Source organism: Pleurodeles waltl, chromosome 5 (genome assembly GCF_031143425.1).
Source record: "Pleurodeles waltl isolate 20211129_DDA chromosome 5, aPleWal1.hap1.20221129, whole genome shotgun sequence".
NCBI lineage: Eukaryota > Metazoa > Chordata > Amphibia > Caudata > Salamandridae > Pleurodeles > Pleurodeles waltl.
Window position 1 is genome coordinate 897,223,686 of NC_090444.1, and position 21,785 is coordinate 897,245,470.

Here is a 21,785-nt window from a genome sequence, read left to right on the forward strand (position 1 = left end):
CAGAAACCCTATTTCTAACAGTGACAATGTGAGTACAGTTGAATGGAACTACACCAAATTTGGCAGAAAGCAAGATATTGCCCCAGAAGCCTGCTTTTTGTGATTTGGTGTAAATGTATTCAGTAGTTTCAGAAAGGTTAAAAAAAAGTTGCATGTCTGGACGGTTGAGGTTCTGATAGGCTAGCACGAGTCTCACAAAAATAAAAAAAAAGACCAATCAGATTGGACGAGGGGACTTTTTTTTTCCCTCCCAGCAGCTGTCATGATTCTGTGATTGGCTGCCCGCAACATGAAGAGAAATGCTTTTGGCTGCCATTTCAGGACAGAGGAATTAAGTCCCTGTGTCGTCAAAATAAAAAAATTAAAAAAACATTTAAGTGTAAGGGAGTGTTTGCAAACAGCACACCCCGAAGCAATACAGAAAGACTACAGTACTGAACAGTACACACAGACTGAATGTATGTGTGTGTAGTGGTACAATGCATGGAGGATTACAGTGCTAGACAGTATGTGTGCTGTGAATGTCATTTTTCAAAGATTTCCTTTTCGCAGCAGCAAAGGAACCGCGGATTGTATTTATTCCTAAACGTAAAATCCTCCTATGCATCTCTAGGCACAGGTTTGCCAGTTGCCTGAAAATTATTTAGCGCCTAGGAGACTCGTACAATGATAATATATGTTTTCAAAAGAAGATAAAGCTTTTCCACCCATAGGTTCTTACTCCTTGAAGAAGGTCAGCTTATAATGTAAATATCAAGATAAATTATTAAGACATCTGTGAAGCGAAATAACCTTCACTAGGGAAGCGCGTCACTCGAGGGGAGGAGCAGTCAGGGCAGGAGCCCTTTAAACTTGTTCAGCGCTCCCGCCGCCGCGGAAAGCGCATCACTCGAGGGGAGGAGCAGTCAGGGCAGGAGCCCTTTAACCTTTGTTCAGCGCTCCCGCCGCCGCGGGAAGCGCGTCATTCGAGGGGAGGAGCAGTCAGGGCTGGAGCCCTTTAAACTTTGTTCAGCGCTCCCGCCGCCGCGGGAAGCGCGTCACTCGAGTGGAGGAGCAGTCAGGGCAGGAGCCCTTTAAACTTTGTTCAGCGCTCCCGCCGCGCAGGACGCACGCGGGCGACGCCCGGGCAAAGCCCGGGCCAATGGCGGGCCCGTCTTGCGCCCGTCTGAGACCGGAGGAGGCTGGGCTGGGCCCCCCCTCTCTCATTCGTATTACAACAACAGTAGGCCTCTTCCATAAGCTTCTACTGGCATCCGGAGGATATCACCCAGAGGGCTGTTCCCAAACAAATCCAAAACAAGCACCCAGGTAACGAGTGAGACGCTGCTATCCCCGGAAGAGGGTTGTTAGGCAGGGCCAGTTACTCCAGTGACAGGACACTCAACTCATAAGAAAGGGAGCTGTCTTTCCTTTTCTTTTCTTTTACCACTGTATTTTGTATTTATTTTATCTTACGGGCATCTTCTTAATATGGGGAAAAGAAAGGCTATAGATTTACCAGCGCAATCCAAGGGTACTAAAATCGCAAAAAAACGCCCAAGTAGACCTTTGAATCTGGGTACACCCAACGGGTCTAACCCATTGGATGAAATAGACCTCCTAGTTAAAGAAGTTGATTCTATGTTAGGTACACAAACAACTATAGGGACAAATAATCCAAAGAGAGGCCCCCCTACGGATAGGAAAATCCCAGAGATATTTAAAAAGAAGGGGTCAAGGGATTCTATAGATACTATAACAGGGGCTGATGGAGATGGGGGCCCGCATAACTGTAGGGGCCCCTTCCCAAAACCCACTCATAACATAGCGAGTCCTCCATTATCCCAGTGGGGTCTCCCACATGTACCACACACACCAACTCTCCTACCACTGACCCCGGTGATCAAGGTGGTCCCTAGCTTATTTTGTACTAATCGCTTTGAACCTCTATTAGCAATAGAGGATTCGCCCGTGCCCACGAGTGTGCCCAAGTGCAAGCCAGTAGTTGGAACACCCAACCCTAGTGTTATCCCACCGATCTCCCAGTTCGAGTCGGAAGGCAAAGAATCTGCAGCTAGTAGAGATAACCTGGCTACAGTCCTTCAGAGAGTCGATGAAGTTAAGGGATTGGTTTTAGTATTAATAGATCTTATGAAGAGCAACCGTGCACACCAGCATGGAAACAACTATGCTTGTACAGGGATTTGTAAAGTTTGTGGGGAGGTCAGGGGGGAAGAAGCTTTCCCATCATCTGCCCCTATAAAGGGGACGGAGTTAAGGGATAATTCTTGTCTCCCCATTAGAGGGGGGACAGCTCTTCAAGGGAGGGAAGATTACCGCTGTGATCCCAACATAGATAATATGAGGCCCAGAAGGAGGTCTACAAATGTACCTAGACACGGAGATCGTCAAGGTAACTGGTCAAGTAATTTAACCAGTGATAGAGCTAGAGGTAGGACCAGCAGACCTGACCCACCGGAAACTGTCCAAGAGTCCAGTTTTACACAAACCCCTAACAGGTTACACAAGATCCCCTATAATAACATCATTCTCTCCCGCTACAATATTGAGAGTACAGTTATTAAAGAACAGGACCTGCCTACAAGTCAGGGAACAAACAAAATCTATTTGACTAATGTTCCAAAACTATCGTCAGGGTCAGCTGAGAACCAAGCTTCCTTGATTAACAAAGTCATACACTGGATACGCTCCCGACGAAGTTGTCTCTCTGTTATTCGTTCTGACATAATATCGGCCAAGAGAAGCAGCATCACAGGGACCAATTTTGACACAATAACTATCTATTTTGAAGACAAGTCTATGGTGACACAATTAATGGATTTTGATTCTCGTACCCACTTGGATAACGCAACAACCAGGGAGGGAATACGACTCATGCTACACCCACATAATTCTGGACCAGCCATGGGACCGGCAGGATTCGATGGTTTAATTAATTCCCGTGGAGGTGCTGTATGAAAGGAAGCTACTTATCTCAGGCCGCTGCCTAATCCTGTATGACTGACTACTGATTTAGTAACTAATGTGACGGCCCGCTCCAAGGCCTTACATTTGACGGGGGATGATAAAGCACCATCATTAGACATTTGTAGTAATGACCCGAGCGCGGTAGATGCTGGATGCACAACCGTGGTGATAAACCAAGATAAATGTACGTTAGAACTTATGTCATGGAACGTTGCCGGCCTGGCAAAGAAATTAGATGATGGTGAATGGGCCTCTTTTATTAAAAAAATAGACATATGTCTGTTTCAGGAAACTTGGGCGGAGGATGTTACTAATATAGATGGATTTCTCTCATTTAGTGCACCTGCTATCCCTCCAGAGAAGGGGAGGGGCCGGGCGAAAGGTGGGCTTTTATTACTTGTTAACAAGAATCTGCAGTGTGACTATAAGCTTTTGGAAATTGATTCTGTAGATCTAAAAGCCATGTGTATTACGTTCAACAGAAGATTATCAATTGTTATTGTTAATGCTTATATATGATCGGTCCCAAATGGCTCTGAGTCCCATACCCTGGCTATTCTGTCCGAATTTGTAGGAAGCCTCCACCCCTCAACTATCCTAATCATAGCTGGAGATTTTAACTGTACCTTCGAGCCTTCTAATCTCATAAGTGGTTTAACTGATGAAGAGGATGAGCAGTGGGGGATCCCACAATTATCCACTACCCGGCCTTGCAAAAAATCTCGGGTGGCCATGCAATTAGCCACATTATGTTTAAACCATGGCCTTAGGGCCTGTAATGGTAGAACTCCATCTGATATGAACAGCGCACCAACTTTCAAAAGGGGCATGTCTATAAGCACTATTGATTACTTCTTGGTCGATGTTAGGTTGTGGCCCCATTTGGTAGATATGAAAGTAGAAGTGAGATGTGATAGTGACCATTTCCCCTTGCTCCTTACCCTTTCTGGAGAAATGTTCAGGAGAACACTTAACAACTATGCTACAATAATTCCGCCACCTTGCTGGAACAACAAATTTACTAAGATTACTTGGCCAAAAGTGATGTCCAACCCTCACCATATTAGAGCAATATATCAAATTTTCTTAAATACGAGTACGAAATACGAGTATGAGTACGAAGATCAGGCTGTGGGGAATATTCCAATTCTCAAAATACATGACAGCATGACTACTCAGCTACGGGGGTTCTTTTACAAAACAAGGCGGTCAAAGCCACATGAAGGGAAAGGGGCACGCAAGGGATGGTTCGATGAGAGGTGCTCAAAGGCTAAGTCTGGGTTAAGAGTAGCAGTAATGTCTGGTTCCCAGGGGGGAATTAAACAAGCTAGGTCCTTATACAAAGTAACTTTGTCTAATGCAAAAAAGCGGTGGGAGGATTCCCTGTGGCAGGAATTATTAGATGCTTCCAGAGAGAAGCATAACAAGGTTTTTGGGAACTTCTGTCTAAAAGAGAAAATGGAGGTAGGAGTTGTCCCAGCAACCATATTCAACCAGAAAGCTGGGTAGAGCATTTTACTACTCTTTATGCCCTACCAGAGGGCCCAATGGACACCAATGTGGTCCACTCTCCAACAAAACTGTTGGAATCAAATTCCAGCATGGCCCTCCAAGTGGAGGCCCAGTGTGTCCCTGAGGGTTGCCTCATCTTTAAAGTAGAAGAGACCCTTGAGGCTATAAATAGCCTAAAACCTGGCAAAGAACCTGGACCGGACAAGCTTCCTGGAGATCTTTATAGATCGGAACCATATATCTGGTCCTGGTATATTAATGCCATCTCAAATAGCATAGCTGCAGGGGGGTAAATTCCAGGTACATGGAAGGGGGCAGAGATCATACCCATTTATAAAAAAGGAAATGCTAATCTTCCAGCTAACTATAGGCCAATTAGCCTTATAGACAACTTACAAAAGATCTTTGCTAAACAAATTTTGCAGAGGCTAATCAATTGGGTTGAGGAGTACCAAATCCTTTCCCATTTACAGGCAGGGTTTCGTGCAAAAACTAGCACGATAGACCAGGTCTTTCGACTGGCCATATTGCATTGGAAATATGTTCTTGTTGCCAAGCAGTGCCTGTATGTAGTATTTATAGACCTGCGATCGGCTTTTGATTTGGTCCCAAGAGCCAAAGTGTGGGAAGTGCTGGGTAGATTGGGAGTCCCAGAGGACCTATTACTCCTGTTAAAACGACTACATGAGAACACTTATGCCCAAGTGAGGTGGGGTGAACAAGGCGAACTGACAGAACAGATCCCAATTAGAAGGGGAGTTCGCCAAGGTTGTGTGCTAGCCCCCCTACTGTTTACCATATTTATCAATGAAGTAGTAAAGGCTGTGTCCATTGGCCAGAATGATGCCCCCTCCCTGAATACACAAAAAATCCCCATCCTGCTCTTTGCCGATGATTCGCTTCTCATTTCTAAGACACCAATGGGGTTGCAAACCCTTGTTGACCGGTTTAACCAATTTTGTAGCGATCACGGGTTGGAGGTTAATATTAACAAAACCAAACTGATGGTGTTATCCAAGGGACCTAGGAAAAAATGTTCCATTCATATTGAGGGAGTACCGTTGAAGGAAGTAATCTCTATAGATTACCTGGGAGTTAGGCTAACTAGTAAACTATTATGGGAAGAGCAGATTACAAAAAGTGCAGGGCTCCTACAACACAGAGCCTCATCTATATTGCGTTTTTATCAAAGCACCTCTACAAAAGTTGTTTCCCCAGCAATAAAAATGTATACAGCTAAGGCTCAAAGTGCAGCCCTGTACGGAGCGGAGGTATGGGGTTACGCTAACTGTAACAAGATCAGTGTGGGAGAAAACAATTTTGCAAGGGCTTTAACTGCATGTCCACGCACCACACCCCTGCTTCCAATATTTCTAGATCTGGGGTTAAACCGAGTAGCAGATCTAGCTACTCTAAGACCTCTCCTTTATTGGATCAGGTTATGGATAACCCCCGAACTAGATATATATAAAACCTCATTACTCGATCTATTGAAATGCCAAAACGCTATTACTCTTCCCTGGATTTGCCATGTGGCCCATTGGCTTCGGCTATTGGGCCTGGGTGATTATTGGGAAAATCCCCATAAACTAGAGAGACGGCATAAAAACGTTTTAAAGTTAACCTATTGGTCTTATGTTAAGGATAACTACATAACCCACAAATCCCATGGTCGCTTAATTAATTCCTTCATTGATATTAAATGGTCCCCAAAGTTTGAATCCTATCTGGATATTATACCGGATTTGCAGGGCAAGAGCTTATATGCAAGGTTTAGTTTTGGCTCTTTGCCCTTGATGTCATTGATCCATAGGTGGGGGTCGATTAATCTTCCCGATATATGCCCTGCCTGTGGCAGTACTTTCGAAACCATTGAGCATTTCATGTTCTTCTGCCCAGCCTATGCGATTCCGCGATTAAAATGGATTCGCAATATTTGCAGGGCTATGGGATTTAAGAACTGCTCTTTGGCTCTACGGGTTCTAAAAAGCCATAATTCAGCCGACGTAATTCTTTCAGTAAGCAAGTATTTAGCAACAGCTTGGCGCATACGATGCCATCTTCAAAAAGTAATTTAAGGTCTTATTTCTTTTATAGATAAGTTTTAGAGTCATATGTGTAATTCAAGTTATTGTTTTAATGTTTTTACACCAATTTATAGATGTGTATTTATTTATTTACTTAAGAATCACTTATTATCTTGTTTTTATGTGCTTTTATGGTCATTGATCGAATAAAGCTGATGATGATGATGATGATGATGAACCTTCACTATCAAAAAGTGAAGGTCACATCTTACGAAACCAAAAAATGCAAACCTAAATCAACTCAAATTAGTTCACACTAAAAAGCTGATGAATTATCAATATGCAACCATATCCTAAGGTTGCATGTTGTGCTGCTATGGAATGTTACGAGGAATGGAATTCCAGAGCCTCATTTTGTCCTACTCCAGGAACATTAGATGCACGTCGCCTTTGACTAACAAGAAGCTCTGTTCAGCTTCATCAGGTTTCATACAATTTGGAGAATTTTAATCAAGCCATATGAGAATCTGGAAAACGTACCTTTAGCAAAACTTTTCCTTCACTCTTACATATCGTCACTACCAGAAAAATATGATAAATTCAAACAATCAAAATGGACTGTATACAACATATCCCCCAATGGTAAATTAAAACTTTAAGCTCCCCAAAGAAATATTCCCACTGTACCTGCAGGATCTCCTGGTCCACACAAACAGTCGTTTCTTGTCCATATGATAACTCTTTGGGCTGGGAGACACTAGGATAAAGCCAAGGAGAACTTTGCCCTGGCAGTACATATGCCTCCACTGCCTCGTACAGCATCTTTCGGTCCAAATCCCTGGGAAGTATTTCATCTAGCACGTTCCAGCTTCTTTGAGACTGCAGGACGTGGGATATAAACTCGGCCACTGCTGCGATTGTGTTCGCTCTTTTACTGCGACCATAGCTGTTTGTCTGACACATTGTGGCGCATTTACGGTGAAACGTCCCCAACCTCCCCTCAGGCATAACGTCGTTGCCAACAAGACAAGCAAAGAGGGGAAGATCTTCAGTGTGGAACCCGAGAAAGTTACACAGTTTTTCCCGTGAGAACATACACGTGACAAGCTGGCCCAGGCTCAGTTTGCTGATGGAGAAGTAGGGCACGGTGTTAAAAATGAGATAATCCGAGTCTTCTCCAAGAATCCCCAAACACTTATTCTTCAGTCCATATGCAGCCACCTCGTAGTCGCCCTCTCTCGCGGAACACATTACTTCCTGACCTAAGGACTTTAATGCGAATCGAGCAAACGTAGATAAGCCGGATGGAATGAAGAACATGTTTCTCCCAGGCTGCTGTCCGCGGCTCTTGATATGCTTGAATATTTGAGCTATTTCCGTGTTATTAGTAAGTCTTCGTCGTACCCACTCATCCCTTTTTTTCTGCTCAACTACTCCATCGAAGATAAACACCAGTTTGATACCTGCTGCCCTGAACGTTTCAACAAATGTGCCTAGGCTCGCAAGGAATTCCTTCCATTGGCCCCCATGCACCCACGCCTCAGGTGTGTACCAGTACCGCAGGCAGCACATGGCATCTACCACAATGGTGGGTGTCTGGCCACGATTCGCAGCCACGTAAACTCTCGCCATTTCTTGCAGGTTTACGGTGGTAAAGGCGTCGGGGCAAGAATTTTGCAAAAACGACTGTAACCCTTTGATACCCATGATTGTTCTTTCTGTAAATCAATGTCTTGAAAAGCCCTGAAAATACAAAAATAAAAAGATGTGAACCCTGTCGTGCATTATCTAGATCGTTTAAATGGTGAACAAAACTTAATTAAATGTAATGTATAACAGTTTGCAATTTCTAACTTAGTGAACAAACTAAGAGGCTCATATCCAAACTGCTGTCTGTGTTATCTTAATAGGACATCTAAATGCTTTAACACGTGTAAAACCTGCTTTATGATTGCATCCTACAAACAAACGATACTACAAAATTGGATGTGCTGTTATTTTATTATCTACTCTGTGTCTGGAACCTATTTGCTTGTATTCATTATAAATACAACCATAGTCCCTTGCACAGTATCACAATATATGCGATCCACACCCGTCTGCACACTATTTACCCTTTAGATGTGGTCTGTAAAAAAAAATATTGCCCTTTTTCCCTCAAACTGTAATTTTGCTAAATTGAACAGAGGATTACAACATTGTATGTTGAAAACAGAAAAAAAGAATTGCTCTTTTAAAACTCTAATTAACAATGATGCAAGTACCTACAAGCAACTAACGGCTGCTGCCTTATGTGGTATTGTTTATCAAGTGTACGAAACGGAATGTGGAAAATTATGTTGCAACAAATCGTTGGAGAGCTCCCACCAAGGTTCTGAAAAGCACCACACACACCTGCAAGCATTTTTCATCCAGTTTTGCTAAGCAACGGCCTCATCTTTATACTCACTTCACACTTTCCACGTAGGTTGTGGCTGCCCGAGGCATTTTCCTCTTCTACGGCACCACCAACAGTTACCAAAAACATGCCCTGCCACCTTTCCCACAGCGAAACATGTAGCCATTAGAAGGGAGGTAAAATGTCAATTCAAGTTTCACGAAAAATTAATGGAATCAAAGCCTTATTATGTCAAAATAATGCCCACCAATCCCGCCAAACCCCACTCGCATGTAACTTGTATTTTTTATGTTAACTAAAGCAGCAAAAAACTGATGGACAGAAATTTTCGAAAAAAATCTCGCCCACTAGGAATTCTTGTGAGTAGAATTGCATTGCATCTTTTTTCACTCGTCTGTGCCATTACTATATAGTATGATGATCAAGTAACTAAATTAGTTTTGATCCTGTCTCTTAAGAAGCTTTTGAGCAGTACAACCACCCTCAGACTCAGCAGATGAGCGGTTCTCAAGCTGCAGCAGAACAGAGTGCCACCAAACACATCTAGACATACAAGCCATCATGAGCAGCTCCCGCCCTGCGTTTGCGCACCGGAAGGCTGAAGGCAGCACAGGTAGTCCCACGATTTTTAAAACTGGAAGGCAACCGTGGTACGTCATTTCCCCGTTCATCTCGGCAACTGAAGTGCAAGCGAAAAGGCAGGAAAGACAACGGCTGAACATGTTTCTGGCAGAAGTGAAAATGAGGCCTTTGAGAGCCAAACCAAACACTATAATTTCTATCATGTATCACAGCATGGTGCAGGAGACTGATGCTTACTGCTGTGCCGTTTCCCAGGTCGACAATTCTTATGCAGAGTATCTAGGTTGGAGCAGGGATAAGCTAAAACAATCCCTAGTAAAGCAAAAAGGTCACATATTTTTACTTTTTCCCATGTGAAACTATTGGCTTTGTCAATGCTCTTTGCAAAGCTATTCAGCATCGTTATCAAAAAAGATGATTGCCACATTGCTGTACAACACCAGCATGATGAAAGCGTGTTGATGCATACATGTATATGCAGATGTGTGCTATGATACTATGGCAACTCCAGCGTCACTACTCACGCTCACATAAAATATGGTGTATCAGCCATTTTTTTGTCCAAATGTAGTGAGAATTGAAGGAGCTATTATGAGCAATAAGCCATGGAAACTATGGCAGTCCAAAACAGAAAAAGTCCACAAACGTCCCCTAAGCTGTGAAAGAAACTACCAGCCGTGGAGGACGTTTGTTTTTCCCCCAAAAGACACATTTCCAATTTGTGGACTCTCTTTGAGACAAACAAAAACGCACATACTTTCACTATGCCACCATGAGCAGGCGAAACTGTTGTCACGGTTTAACCCCCCCACTGACGCACCTCTCACCATGTATTCAGGGTGTATATATTTCAAGGCAATAATAGGGAACACTCAGGAGGCCAAGTCTAGTTGCGGAAAGCTGGCTGCTGCGAAAGTGGCCAATGTCTTAATGGCGCCCTATTTTCTTATCCCAACTTTTCTACTTACCAAATAGTGCGTGTGTGTGTGTATATATATATATATATATATATATATATATATATATATATATATATATATATATATATATATATAAAGAACAAATATTTTTACCCGATTCTTAAAATCTGTCCGACTTGAACATCATCTGTATGTATAGAAAAAAGTTTCTATAACACCATTTATATGTGAGCAAAACAAATTGTCCACATGAAGGTGTCCAAAGGACACGGTTTGCACATTGACACAGAAGTGGGTTAAGCTACTGTCGCGGTCTGCAGTTATAAACAACAGGGATTTGCACTAGACTTCACCAATGAGGAACAACAAGGGCAAACTATACATCTTCGACTGGTTGTGTTCCTTTTCGAAAGGGAATCGGCCTTTCAGTTTGAGATGGACCTTTTATTTTCGGGCCAAAACTGCTAGATGTTCTCCGTATGTACAGGCATTAACAAGATAAAAAGGATAGCATGAAATGCCACTAGGATTATTCTTGATCACTAAGAAGTAGCCTAAGTGTTTGTCTGTCACAATTTTGCAATAAAAGTGAGCCTAGTAAGGGTTTTAATTTGCTGAGCCACTGAGATTCGCACTGACCGCTTCAATGAGGTACAACACAGCCATTTTGTCTCTGGGGTTTTGTACCTGTCCGGCGGATATTGTGACCTACACGTTCGTGGCTGACTCCAGCTGTGAAAGGGCCATCACTAACATGGCTAGCTCCTTTCTGTACTTGCAGAGACATGCTAAAAATAATAGAACAATATACTACAGAAAGGAATTCACAGCGGTAGACATAGTCAAGTATTTCCACTCATGAACTGTTTTCTTCCTAAGTTAAATACTAAGTTGGACTCCAGTTCCACCCCTCTGATGAAGCCAGATAAGACTAAAATGGATCTGTGTTGGTTGGCATCCCGTACAGAGGGACGTGGCATGCTATCTTGGATTGGACTGCTCCTTTCATGGTGGAGTCAAGATCGACACAAATTTGGCCTTTCCATGGATTAAGTAAAATAGAACGGAATGCTGCCCAGTGGTTAAAATGAATTTGAGGATTTCCATTCGTCACTTTTTTCTGACAATGGCCAACTATCACCACCAACTAAACCCCATGCTCTTATTAGCAATCAATGTCACAAGCTCATGATAGAAGTAGGCTTCAGAAGAGCATCAGGAATCTCGTCGACTCTGATGACTTGAAGACAGAAGTGCCATACTTTCCCCTCTTCCATTTTGACCTTTCAGAGTACCAGCTACAAAGAAAAGTAGGGATGAACTGTAAGTAGCAGGCAGGGAAAGAGGCCTTCTAGAATCAAATCAAACATTACTCTTCTATCCCCGGTAAGGACCTTGTCACGTGCAAGGCCAATGTCTCCATGTAGAGCAGAGCAGAACATAAAAACGTTAGTGAACCTATCAGTAGGATATTATAATGTTTGGCTGCACAGCAGCAATATTTATGCATTTACCCAGTTCGACTTTTCATGAGTAGGACTGGAGGCAGACTGGGCATATATATATATATATAAATGAAGTAATAGATTTCCCCCAGGAATTAAGTGATGCATTTAAATGTTGTACCCTTTTCAAAGAGGACTGGGTTTCTGATTCGGCACCCATACCAGCTCCTGGTCCATTTAGAGCCAAAAAGGGAGTGACTGAAGTGAAGGAAATACGGGATGGGCTTTCAGTTCTTAACTGCAAACCTTAGAAATGTGGATTTTTATCCTGGCTTCCCTATTTGACAGAATGTTTGTGAATAAGTAAATCCTTTGGACAAATTCTATGATGGCAAATGTGTGCAACTTTTGCAGTTCTCATGAAGGTGGACAAACTCAAGACCGGGCTTGCACGCTAGTGCAGCTGTGGTGAATCTGTTTCATAATCGAGAGAGTCCTCAGGAGTGGCACTCACTTATTCACATTATATATACTTCGCCAAGTGCATGCAAATCTATCCTTTCTAATCCCCGCATGCTGTTCAGTTCCCTGGGCAGGCAGCAAACATGCCTGCTCTGATCGATCAAAAGGAGCTGCCCAAATACACATGACTTGTTTGGTGCATGGTATAGTTGCATATTTCCAATATACAAAGTGCACCTTGCAAATAAGTTACTCTCTCTTTCAGAACGGGCCCCTTTGTTATGCTAGGAATGAGTTCTGCGCCAATACTGAAAATATACAAAGTGCTGCATAAAATAAAAAACAGAATTTAAATTAAATAGAGGACCTTCATGACTGAAGGATCATCACTACGTTTCCAAATATCCTAGAGCAATCCTTTGACCAGCAGCAAAACAGGCGGAATGATGACAGACAATTTGGAAACTCAGTGACGAGGGTCATGAGAAAGAAGACTCTTCTGTAAACCAAAAAATAAACAATTCATTTCAGTCTCCTATGGAGATCTAAACCACGAGGCTAAATTACAAAATTATTTCTCCTGTACTAAAAATACAAGTGAATTAGAACTGGTTCTCTGTGGGATGTACTTTTGGTAACCACTAGGCCACCCCACTTCTCCAAGGATAACACTTCCATAGCTCCCAGACCAAAATCTCCTCTTACAGAAACTGCACAATCTTTGCAGAGTCATGAAGCCGATCCCCAAAGATCTTGTATCCATTATTAGGGAGTACACTCTTACATCCTCAAACTCAAACGGTTCATCCACATTCAGGAGCTCTCATCAAAATATTGCTCCACACCAAAAACTGACCATCCGAACCAATTACGTTCAACTTTTCTCTCACCTTTAATCTTCTACTGCTTTCTTCCATTGAAACTGCTATGCTACTAAGATTTTGTGGCCATGCTCTCTACACTAAGAATTAAGATCGCCTGTCCTCTGATCCTCCTCCTCATGCATTCCAAACCTTTTAGCTAAATATTAGTCTCCCAGCTCTTCTGGACGGGTCTAATTCTCATATACAACTCAAGTCTAACACCTCCTTGATCTCTACCCAGATGCTCCTAACAAGGAAGCTCAACTGATCACAACAAAGTTATCTGGACTGAAACTCATCCCCTCCCCACTCCATGCTCAAGGACAGGAGCTCTTTTTTTCCACAGTCTCCTACACAAATGCAGATCCGCTACTAAAGCTACTGGTTGACAGTACCATAGTCTTCAAAAACCTTAACCTATTAGTCCTAATTGATGCCAGGCTGCATGAAGCCTCCTTTAACAGTAACACAATCATCCTACTAGCTGGCTATTCCATCATAATGGAGTGGATGTGATCCACAAAGGCTCCCTCCAATGCAAATGTATTCAGACTGAATCTTTCCCCATTTTCCAGTGTGTCGTGGTAGTTCAAATCATACCCATCCTATGCCACTAGACGAAACATAGTATTCCAGATCCCAGATGGTAATTCTCACTCCTTTGGTGAGTGATATATCAACATATAAGCAACTGGTGAAATCTTTCCAGTAGTAGTATCCTCGTGGGTGTTCATAAGTTTGACTACAGTTCTGCATCACACGTTATCCTTCCTGCATCAGTTCAACTACAGTGCTACATCACAAGTTATCCTTCTTGTCCCACAAGGACCTGGTCCAAAACTGTCCCAAGTCTATAAGTGCAAAGGTTCTACCTAGGACCTCTTATTATCAAACAGGGCAGTCTCTAATTTGAAGATTGCATGCCAGGAGACTGCTCTGACCTTTTACAAACACTCTTCTCCGTCAATTTAGTTAAATAATGTGCTACTACCAGTCCAAAAGATTGCATAAATTGGTCCAAGACTTCAAACACATTGATATTATCTAGCTGGATTCTTGTGACATTTGTTCTGTCAAATGTCTAGAGTGTAAACACTCACGCTTCCCAGAAAGGTGTCACTGCATCTTTAGTGACCTTACACATTTGACCCAAAAAAGGTTGGAGTTAAACCTTCCTAGTGGACAAATCTGGTGAACAACTTACTAGCTTAGGGCATGTGAGTGTCTTAATATTGGTTTAGTTAAACCAGCTTTATAAAGAACCTCTGCTAACTCGGATGATCTTAGCAGTGTTCCTACTATATTGTGTCCTCGCAAGGAGACTTGCTTTGACATTCAGCCCAAGAAGCTCATCATTGACTGTAGTCACCTTCACAACCTCTAATCAGGCTTAAAACTAAGCTACAATCCTTCTTCCCCGTAGTGGATGGCACTCTGGAAGCCATGGGATAGAGTATCCCTTGCCTGCTGACCCTTGGTAACTTTCATTATGACTTTGATACTGTTGAGCATGTGATATTGCTTGATGCTTCCAATCCCCAAATGCATACTGGAGGTAAGGTCCTTAGTGGCGCCCCTCTTTCAGAACATCCATGTACAGCAGTTAAAAATAAAAGACTTCTTCTCTTTTCCTGTTCCCCACCTGCAAGAGCCCCTAAATGCTCTTTACTACGTCCCTACTTTCTTTGATCTTTAAACTGAACCTCAATGTGAATTGGGCCTTTCATACTACCAGTATTTTGAAGATACTCAGCTGTATCGGAAAGCCTTGTCAGCAGCTGATATCTTGCACATTTCCAGGACCTTGGGAAATCTATTTTCTGACTGAGACCACCACTTGAAACACAACCCACAGAAAAAAGGAATTCAAAGTTTCACAAAGTATGCAGGAATGGCTTTGCATGAAAGTAAGTGGGATTTAAAAAGGGTTTCCAGGAATAGCTTGGAAAGCTGCAAATTTCAAAGCTACCCAGGAATATGATTAGCAATTTTTGTGAATCACCGAAACATGAAGATCTACACTCGCAGTGGTAAACATACAATTGCTGATTTTCAAATTTGTTTCAGAATCAGGCATCAAGTTTCTGCACTCCCTGTCCAACCTCTGCAAGATTCACTGGCCACCTGTGAATTGAAGACTGTCCTCACTGACTGCACCAAATCCAAACATCAATAACAGGCTTAACTTCCATTCATATATAAAGAAAATGGACATGAATCCTAATTCCAAGTCACACGTTGAGTATTACAGAAGGCTAAATCCTTGAGCAAGGGTACAGGTCTTGGTGTTGTCAAGAGAGGATTATATGTCCTCTCCCTTCATCCGGTTCCTTAAAGTCTAAATTTTCTCACTCAAAGCTACCTTGCACAGTGTAATCGCTATTACCCCCTCATCTGCAGCCTCCTCGTCCAAGTCCTAACTAGTGAGGCGTTACCAAGCAAGAAGTACACAGACACAGAAATGGATGCAAATGCCTTTCTTGAAAAACCAACAATGAATGCATTGCAGATTGCAAAACAGATTACCCAAAAGAACGTTCATCACCAGACAAATCAAGATGGCAATGAAAGGCAAATGTTGGCTTGGGAGACCAAGAACCAACCCAACAGATCTCCTGAATGGAACAGCCCCCAGCCTCAGCCCAGGAAGCCTCCACTGCCCGGGTGGAACGACCCTGGATGTTAGACGTAGGACACTCATCCGCAGAATTATATACCTGAATGATAGCCTGCTGGACCCATCTGCCTACAGTTTGGGAAGAGACTTTGGAACCCTGATTCACAGAACCATATGAAACAAACAAACACAAAGATTTATGGAAGACCTTGGTCATAGACAAATACAGACACTGCCCGACACATATCCAGAGTAGATGGAACCTGCTCCACATCAGAGGGAAAAAAACTAAAAACTGGCCAACCTCCTGGTTCAAATGGAAAGAGGAGAAGATCTTTGGAGTAGGGATCAAGCCAGAGCACAAAAGTCAGAAAAAAATGCAAGAAGGGAAAAGAAGAAAGAAGCTAGTTCACCCAACCTCTTAGCTGAAGTAATGGCCACCAGAAAGCAGTCTTAGCCAACAACCAGGACAGTGGACAGGACTCTAAGCGTTCAAATGAAGCCAACTGGAGACTCAGAAGAACAATAGACAAATCCCAAGAAGGAACAGATTTGGCCACAATCTGCCTCTGAAATCTGAAGCTTTTCAGAAGCCGAAACACCAGATGGGTAACTTTGGAAAAATGTCCTTCCACGTGAAAAGTCCTAATGGCTACCCACTGAGCAGAAAGAGTGGCGGAGCGAAAGAGTAGAGGAAGCCAGCCCATTCAAAAAACCATCCTACAAAAAACCTAGGATAGAAAAACTATCCAAAGTCAGGGGATCTACATTCTTAGAAGCACACCACCTCTGAAAAGTACCCCATTGCTTTTTGAATGACCTCAAGGTAGATGGTTTAGGAGACACATGAATGTCAACAGCAACAACTTGTGGAACTTATCATCCCTGATCTTTCACAATTCAGACCGTCTGTCGGAGATGACGGAGGTGCGTCTCCAGAAGAGAGGGAAACTGCAGTGGAAATGGATGGAGACAAAAAGAACGATATACCCCTTTGGAGAGGGACAATAGAAGAGGGAACCAGGGTCTCCGAGGCCCAAGAGGAGCAATCCAAATTACATTGGTCCTCTCCTCCCGAATCTTCTGCAGCACCCTTGGGAGAAGGGGAATGGGAGGGAACACAGAGTGCCCCCGAGGGCCAAGGAACTAAAAGGGCATCAACCACCCATATTTATGGAGCTGGCGTTTCGAGCAAAAAAATGAGGAAGTATTCCATTGTGTGGAGATGCAAACAGATCTAACCGTGGCACCCCGAACACTGCACCAATCCGGCTGAACTCCTGGTACGAGAGGTGATACAACACAGAAGACGGCATGTTCCTTCTCAGACAGCTGGCCTCAATATTGAGAGACTCCTAAATATAAACAACAGACAGTGCTAGAAGATGAGCCTCTGCCCAGGGAAAGATCTGAACTGCAATGAAATGAAATTCAGACTCTTACTCTTGCCCCCCTAACGCTGAACCGCACCCCTCATTCCCTCCCCTCCAGCACCCCCCCAAACTAACCTCCCAACCCCCCTCTCACACCCTACCCCGGTCAGGTTAGACAACATCTGGAGACCTGGTTGTCGATGTGAACACGACATTCCGCCACAGCAACTGAGGAGCAAAAATCAACAGGACCCACCAAAGCTGTCCAGGCACCTTACCTTTCCTGATCGATGAACACAGTCCCTCAGCCCCACATGCTGGCATCTGTTGTGAGATTCATGGGAGGGGACAAACTGAATGGCATGCCCCGTGACAGATTTACCTCTGACTGTCAAAAACACAAAGTCTCCTTGACTGCAAGGGTTACTGGAATCAAATGGTCGTAGTCGCGAGAGCCACAGCTCTAAAAGCAAAGAACACGATTCACCGAAGGCCTGAGGTGAAACCATGCCCAAGGAACCACCGCCGTAGAGGCCACCATCAAGCCTTGAACTTTCAGCCATGCCCTTGCAGACATGGAGCTTTGTTCCAGAAGATGAGGTACAGAGCTCTGAACTGCTGCCACCCTCTGTGGAGGCAGAAGACCCAACCCTTGCACAGTGTTGAATTGGAATACAATGAACAATTTGATTTAGGTTGGTTCCAACTGGGATTTCGGAAAGTTGACAAGAAAACCCAACTCCCCCAGTGTATGAAGCACCAGCTTGATGTCTTTCTGAGCCCTAAAAAGAAGATGCAGATACAAGCCAGATCTCAAGGTATAGGAAAACAGAAATAAGCTGTAAATGGAAAAGTGCCAAGGTTCCAATACCTTGGTAAAGACTACTGGAGATGTTGCCAGACCAAAGGGCAAGACCTAGAACTGAAAATGCTGACCACAAGCACCAAACCGAAATACTTCTGACTTGTCAGATGAATAAAGACATGGAAGCAAGTGTCCTGAAGATCTAACATGACCAGATAGTCGTGCGGGGCCAACAAAGGAAGAATAGACTGGACTGAAACCATCTTGAAATGTTTTGTTTAGAGACTTGAAGTCGAGAACTTGGCGAAGCCGACCATCTTGTTTGGGAACCACAAATATTAGGGAGAAAAAAAGCTGTCCAAATCTGGGCAGAAGGTACTTGAACTATTGCTCCTTTGTCCAAAAAAAAACTGCACAGCTTAAATCATGGCCTGAATTTTTAACTCACCACTTGGAAATGGTAGGAAGCAACCGAACCCGGGGAGGCGGTCCCCAAGAGGGTATCTGATAGCCCTGACTGATGACCTGTAGGACCCATTCATCTGAAATTGAAGCCTGCCAATGATGAAAGAAGTGAAGCAGGTGTGCACCAAGCCAGTTATAGTCATGTGGACGGCTGTTCATTTCCAGATTGGAAGTATGGTCTGCTTTTTCTGACAAACGCAGCCCCCAGCCTCAAAAGGGACGGTTGTCAGGAGGGGCCTGAGCCAGTTTCCATCGGATAAAAGACTTCTTGCCCACACCCAGTTCAAAAGTTTTCAAAATTGTCTTTTCCTCTGCTGCTTTTTGCTTCTTTATTAACAAAAAAGGGAATGGACTGTTTATAAGGATCCTTCCACTACTTGAAAAGGATAGATCTAATCATGTCATGGGATGGCAAGTCATTAACCGGTTCTGTGCCTTGGACGAGATGATCTCGTCCAAGGCTACAGTTCCCCTGTGCCTTGGACGAGATCATCTCGTCCATGGCACAGGGGAACTTGGGGGCGCGCTAGCGCGCCTCCGTGCACCCCCCTCCCCCCCCCCAAGTCGGGATGGAAGGGGAAGACCTTCCCCTTCCACCCCCGACCCCCCCCCACCCCCCCTGTGACATCAGCGCGCGAGCACGCGCTGATTTGTCACAGGGGCCTATTGAAAAAGAAATGCAAAAGCATTTCTTTTTCAATCACTTGGGAGGCCCGGAGGGGCTTCAAAGGGAAGGAAAAGTATTTCCTTCCCTTTGAAGTCCCTCCGAGGGTTTCAAAAGCTGGATTGCTTGCAATCCGGCTTTTGAAACCCCACTAGACACCAGGGATTTTTTTTTTTTTAATTGAAACTGACAAAAGGGAGCGACCCCTTGGGCAAGGGTCGCTCCCAGGGGGGGCATTTTTTTGAGAAGGCCTTTTCTGCCCCCCCTGGGGGCAGAAACCTCTAGGCACCAGGGACCATTTTTTTTTTTTTTTTTTATGTTTCATTTCTTTTTTTTTTGGTGGGGAGCGACCCCTTAGGCAAGGGTCGCTTCCCTTGGGGGAAAATTATATTTTGGCCATTTCTGCCCCCCTTGGGGGCAGATTGGCCTATTTTGATGAGGCCAATCTGCCCCCAAGGGGGGTAGAAACCACTAGACACCAGGGAGTTTTTTTCTTTGCGTGAATTTCACGCAAAGGGAGTGACCCCTTAGGCAAGGGTCGCTCCCTGGGGGGGGGCAAATTTATTTTAGGCCATTTCTGCCCCCCCTGGGGGCAGTTCGGCCTATTATTAGGCCGAACTGCCCCCAGGGGGGGGGAGCAGAACCCTCAGGGCACCAGGGCAAATTTTTTTGTTGTGTTTTTTTTTTTTGTTTGTTTGTTTTTTTCGAGATGGGGAGCGACCCATCAGGCAAGGGTCGCTCCCCTGGGGGGCAAATTGTATTTAGGCCATTTCTGCCCCCCTGGGGGCAGATTGGCCGATTTTAGGTCAATCTGCCCCCAAGGGGGCAGAAACCACTAGGCGCCTGGGATTTGTTTTTTGCCGCCAATGTCACGCAGGGGGAGCGACCCCGTAGGCAAGGGTCCCTCCCGGGGGGGGGGGCAAATTTATTTTAGGCCATTTCTGCCCCCCCTGGGGGCAGATCGGCCTATTATTAGGCCGATCTGCCCCCAGGGGGGGGCAGAAACCTCTAGGCGCCAGGGCACATTTTTTTTTTTGTGTTTTATTTTTTTTTGTTCTTTCTTTTTTAGAGATGGGGAGCGACCCATCAGGCAAGGGTCGCTCCCAGGGGGGGCATTTTTTTGAGAAGGCCTTTTCATCTAGGAACCAAGGACCATATTTTTTTATTTTTTTATGTTTCATTTCTTTTTTTTTTTGGTGGGGAGCGACCCCTTAGGCAAGGGTCGCTCCCCTTGGGGGAAAATTATATTTTGGGCCATTTCTGCCCCCCTTGGGGGCAGATTGGCCTATTTTGATGAGGCCAATCTGCCCCCAAGGGGGGTAGAAACCACTAGACACCAGGGATTTTTTTTTTTTTTTAATTGTTATTGACAAAAGGGAGCGACCCCTTGGGCAAGGGTCGCTCCCAGGGGGGCATATTTTCGGGAAGGCCTTTTCTGCCCCCCCTGGGGGCAGATCGGCCTACTATTAGGCCGATCTGCCCCCAGGGGGGGCAGAAACCTCTAGGCACCAGGGACCATTTAAAAAAAAAAAAAATTATGTTTAATTTTTTTTTTTTTTGGGTGGGGAGCGACCCCTTAGGCAAGGGTCGCTTCCCTTGGGGGAAAATTATATTTTGGCCATTTCTGCCCCCCTTGGGGCAGATTGGCCTATTTTGATGAGGCCAATCTGCCCCCAAGGGGGGTAGAAACCACTAGACACCAGGGAGTTTTTTCTTTGCGTGAATTTCACGCAAAGGGAGTGACCCTTAGGCAAGGGTCGCTCCCTGGGGGGGGGGGGCACATTTATTTTAGGCCATTTCTCAGGGGGGGCAGTTCGGCCTATTATTAGGCCGAACTGCCCCCAGGGGGGGGGGCAGAACCCTCAGGGCACCAGGGCAAATTTTTTTGTTGTGTTTTTTTTTTTTGTTTGTTTGTTTTTTTCGAGATGGGGAGCGACCCATCAGGCAAGGGTCGCTCCCCTGGGGGGCAAATTGTATTTAGGCCATTTCTGCCCCCCTGGGGGCAGATTGGCCGATTTTAGGTCAATCTGCCCCCAAGGGGGCAGAAACCACTAGGCACCGGGGATTTGTTTTTTGGCGCCAATGTCACGCAGGGGGAGCGACCCCGTAGGCAAGGGTCGCTCCCGGGAGGGGGGTTGGGTTGGCAAATTTATTTTAGGCCATTTCTGCCCCCCCGGGGGCAGATCGGCCTAATATTAGGCCAATCTGCCCCCGGGGGGGGGGGCAGAAACCTCTAGGCGCCAGGGCCAATTTTTTTTTTTTTGTTTGTTTGTTTTTTTAGAGATGGGGAGCGACCCATCAGGCAAGGGTCGCTCCCCTTGGGGGCAAATTGTATTTAGGCCATTTCTGCCCCCCCTGGGGGCAGATTGGCTGATTTTAGGTCAATCTGCCCCCAAGGGGGCAGAAACCACTAGGCGCCTGGGATTTGTTTTTTGGCGCCAATGTCACGCAGGGGGAGCGACCCCGTAGGCAAGGGTCGCTCCCGGGGGGGGGGGGCAAATTTATTTTAGGCCATTTCTGCCCCCCCTGGGGGCAGAAACCTCTAGGCGCCAGGGCAAATTTTTTTTGGGGGTTTCATTTTTTTTTGTTCTTTCTTTTTTTAGAGATGGGGAGCGACCCATGAGGCAAGGGTCGCTCCCCTGGGGGGCAAATTGTATTTAGGCCATTTCTGCCCCCCTGGGGGCA

At 44.7% G+C, this 21,785-nt stretch overlaps 1 protein-coding gene across 2 annotated transcripts in view; it reads right to left on the reverse strand.

Annotated features, from left to right (window-relative positions):
* The window catches only part of FAM120B (family with sequence similarity 120 member B), a 1,000,164-nt gene that overhangs the window by 932,004 nt on the left and 46,375 nt on the right, over positions 1-21,785 (reverse strand). For both annotated transcript variants that reach the window (XM_069235018.1, XM_069235019.1), the window contains exon 2: positions 7,194-8,249. In XM_069235018.1, coding sequence (XP_069091119.1) covers positions 7,194-8,213 — 1,020 coding nt within the window. In that variant the 5' untranslated portion in view covers positions 8,214-8,249. The remainder of the gene's footprint in view (positions 1-7,193; positions 8,250-21,785) is intronic.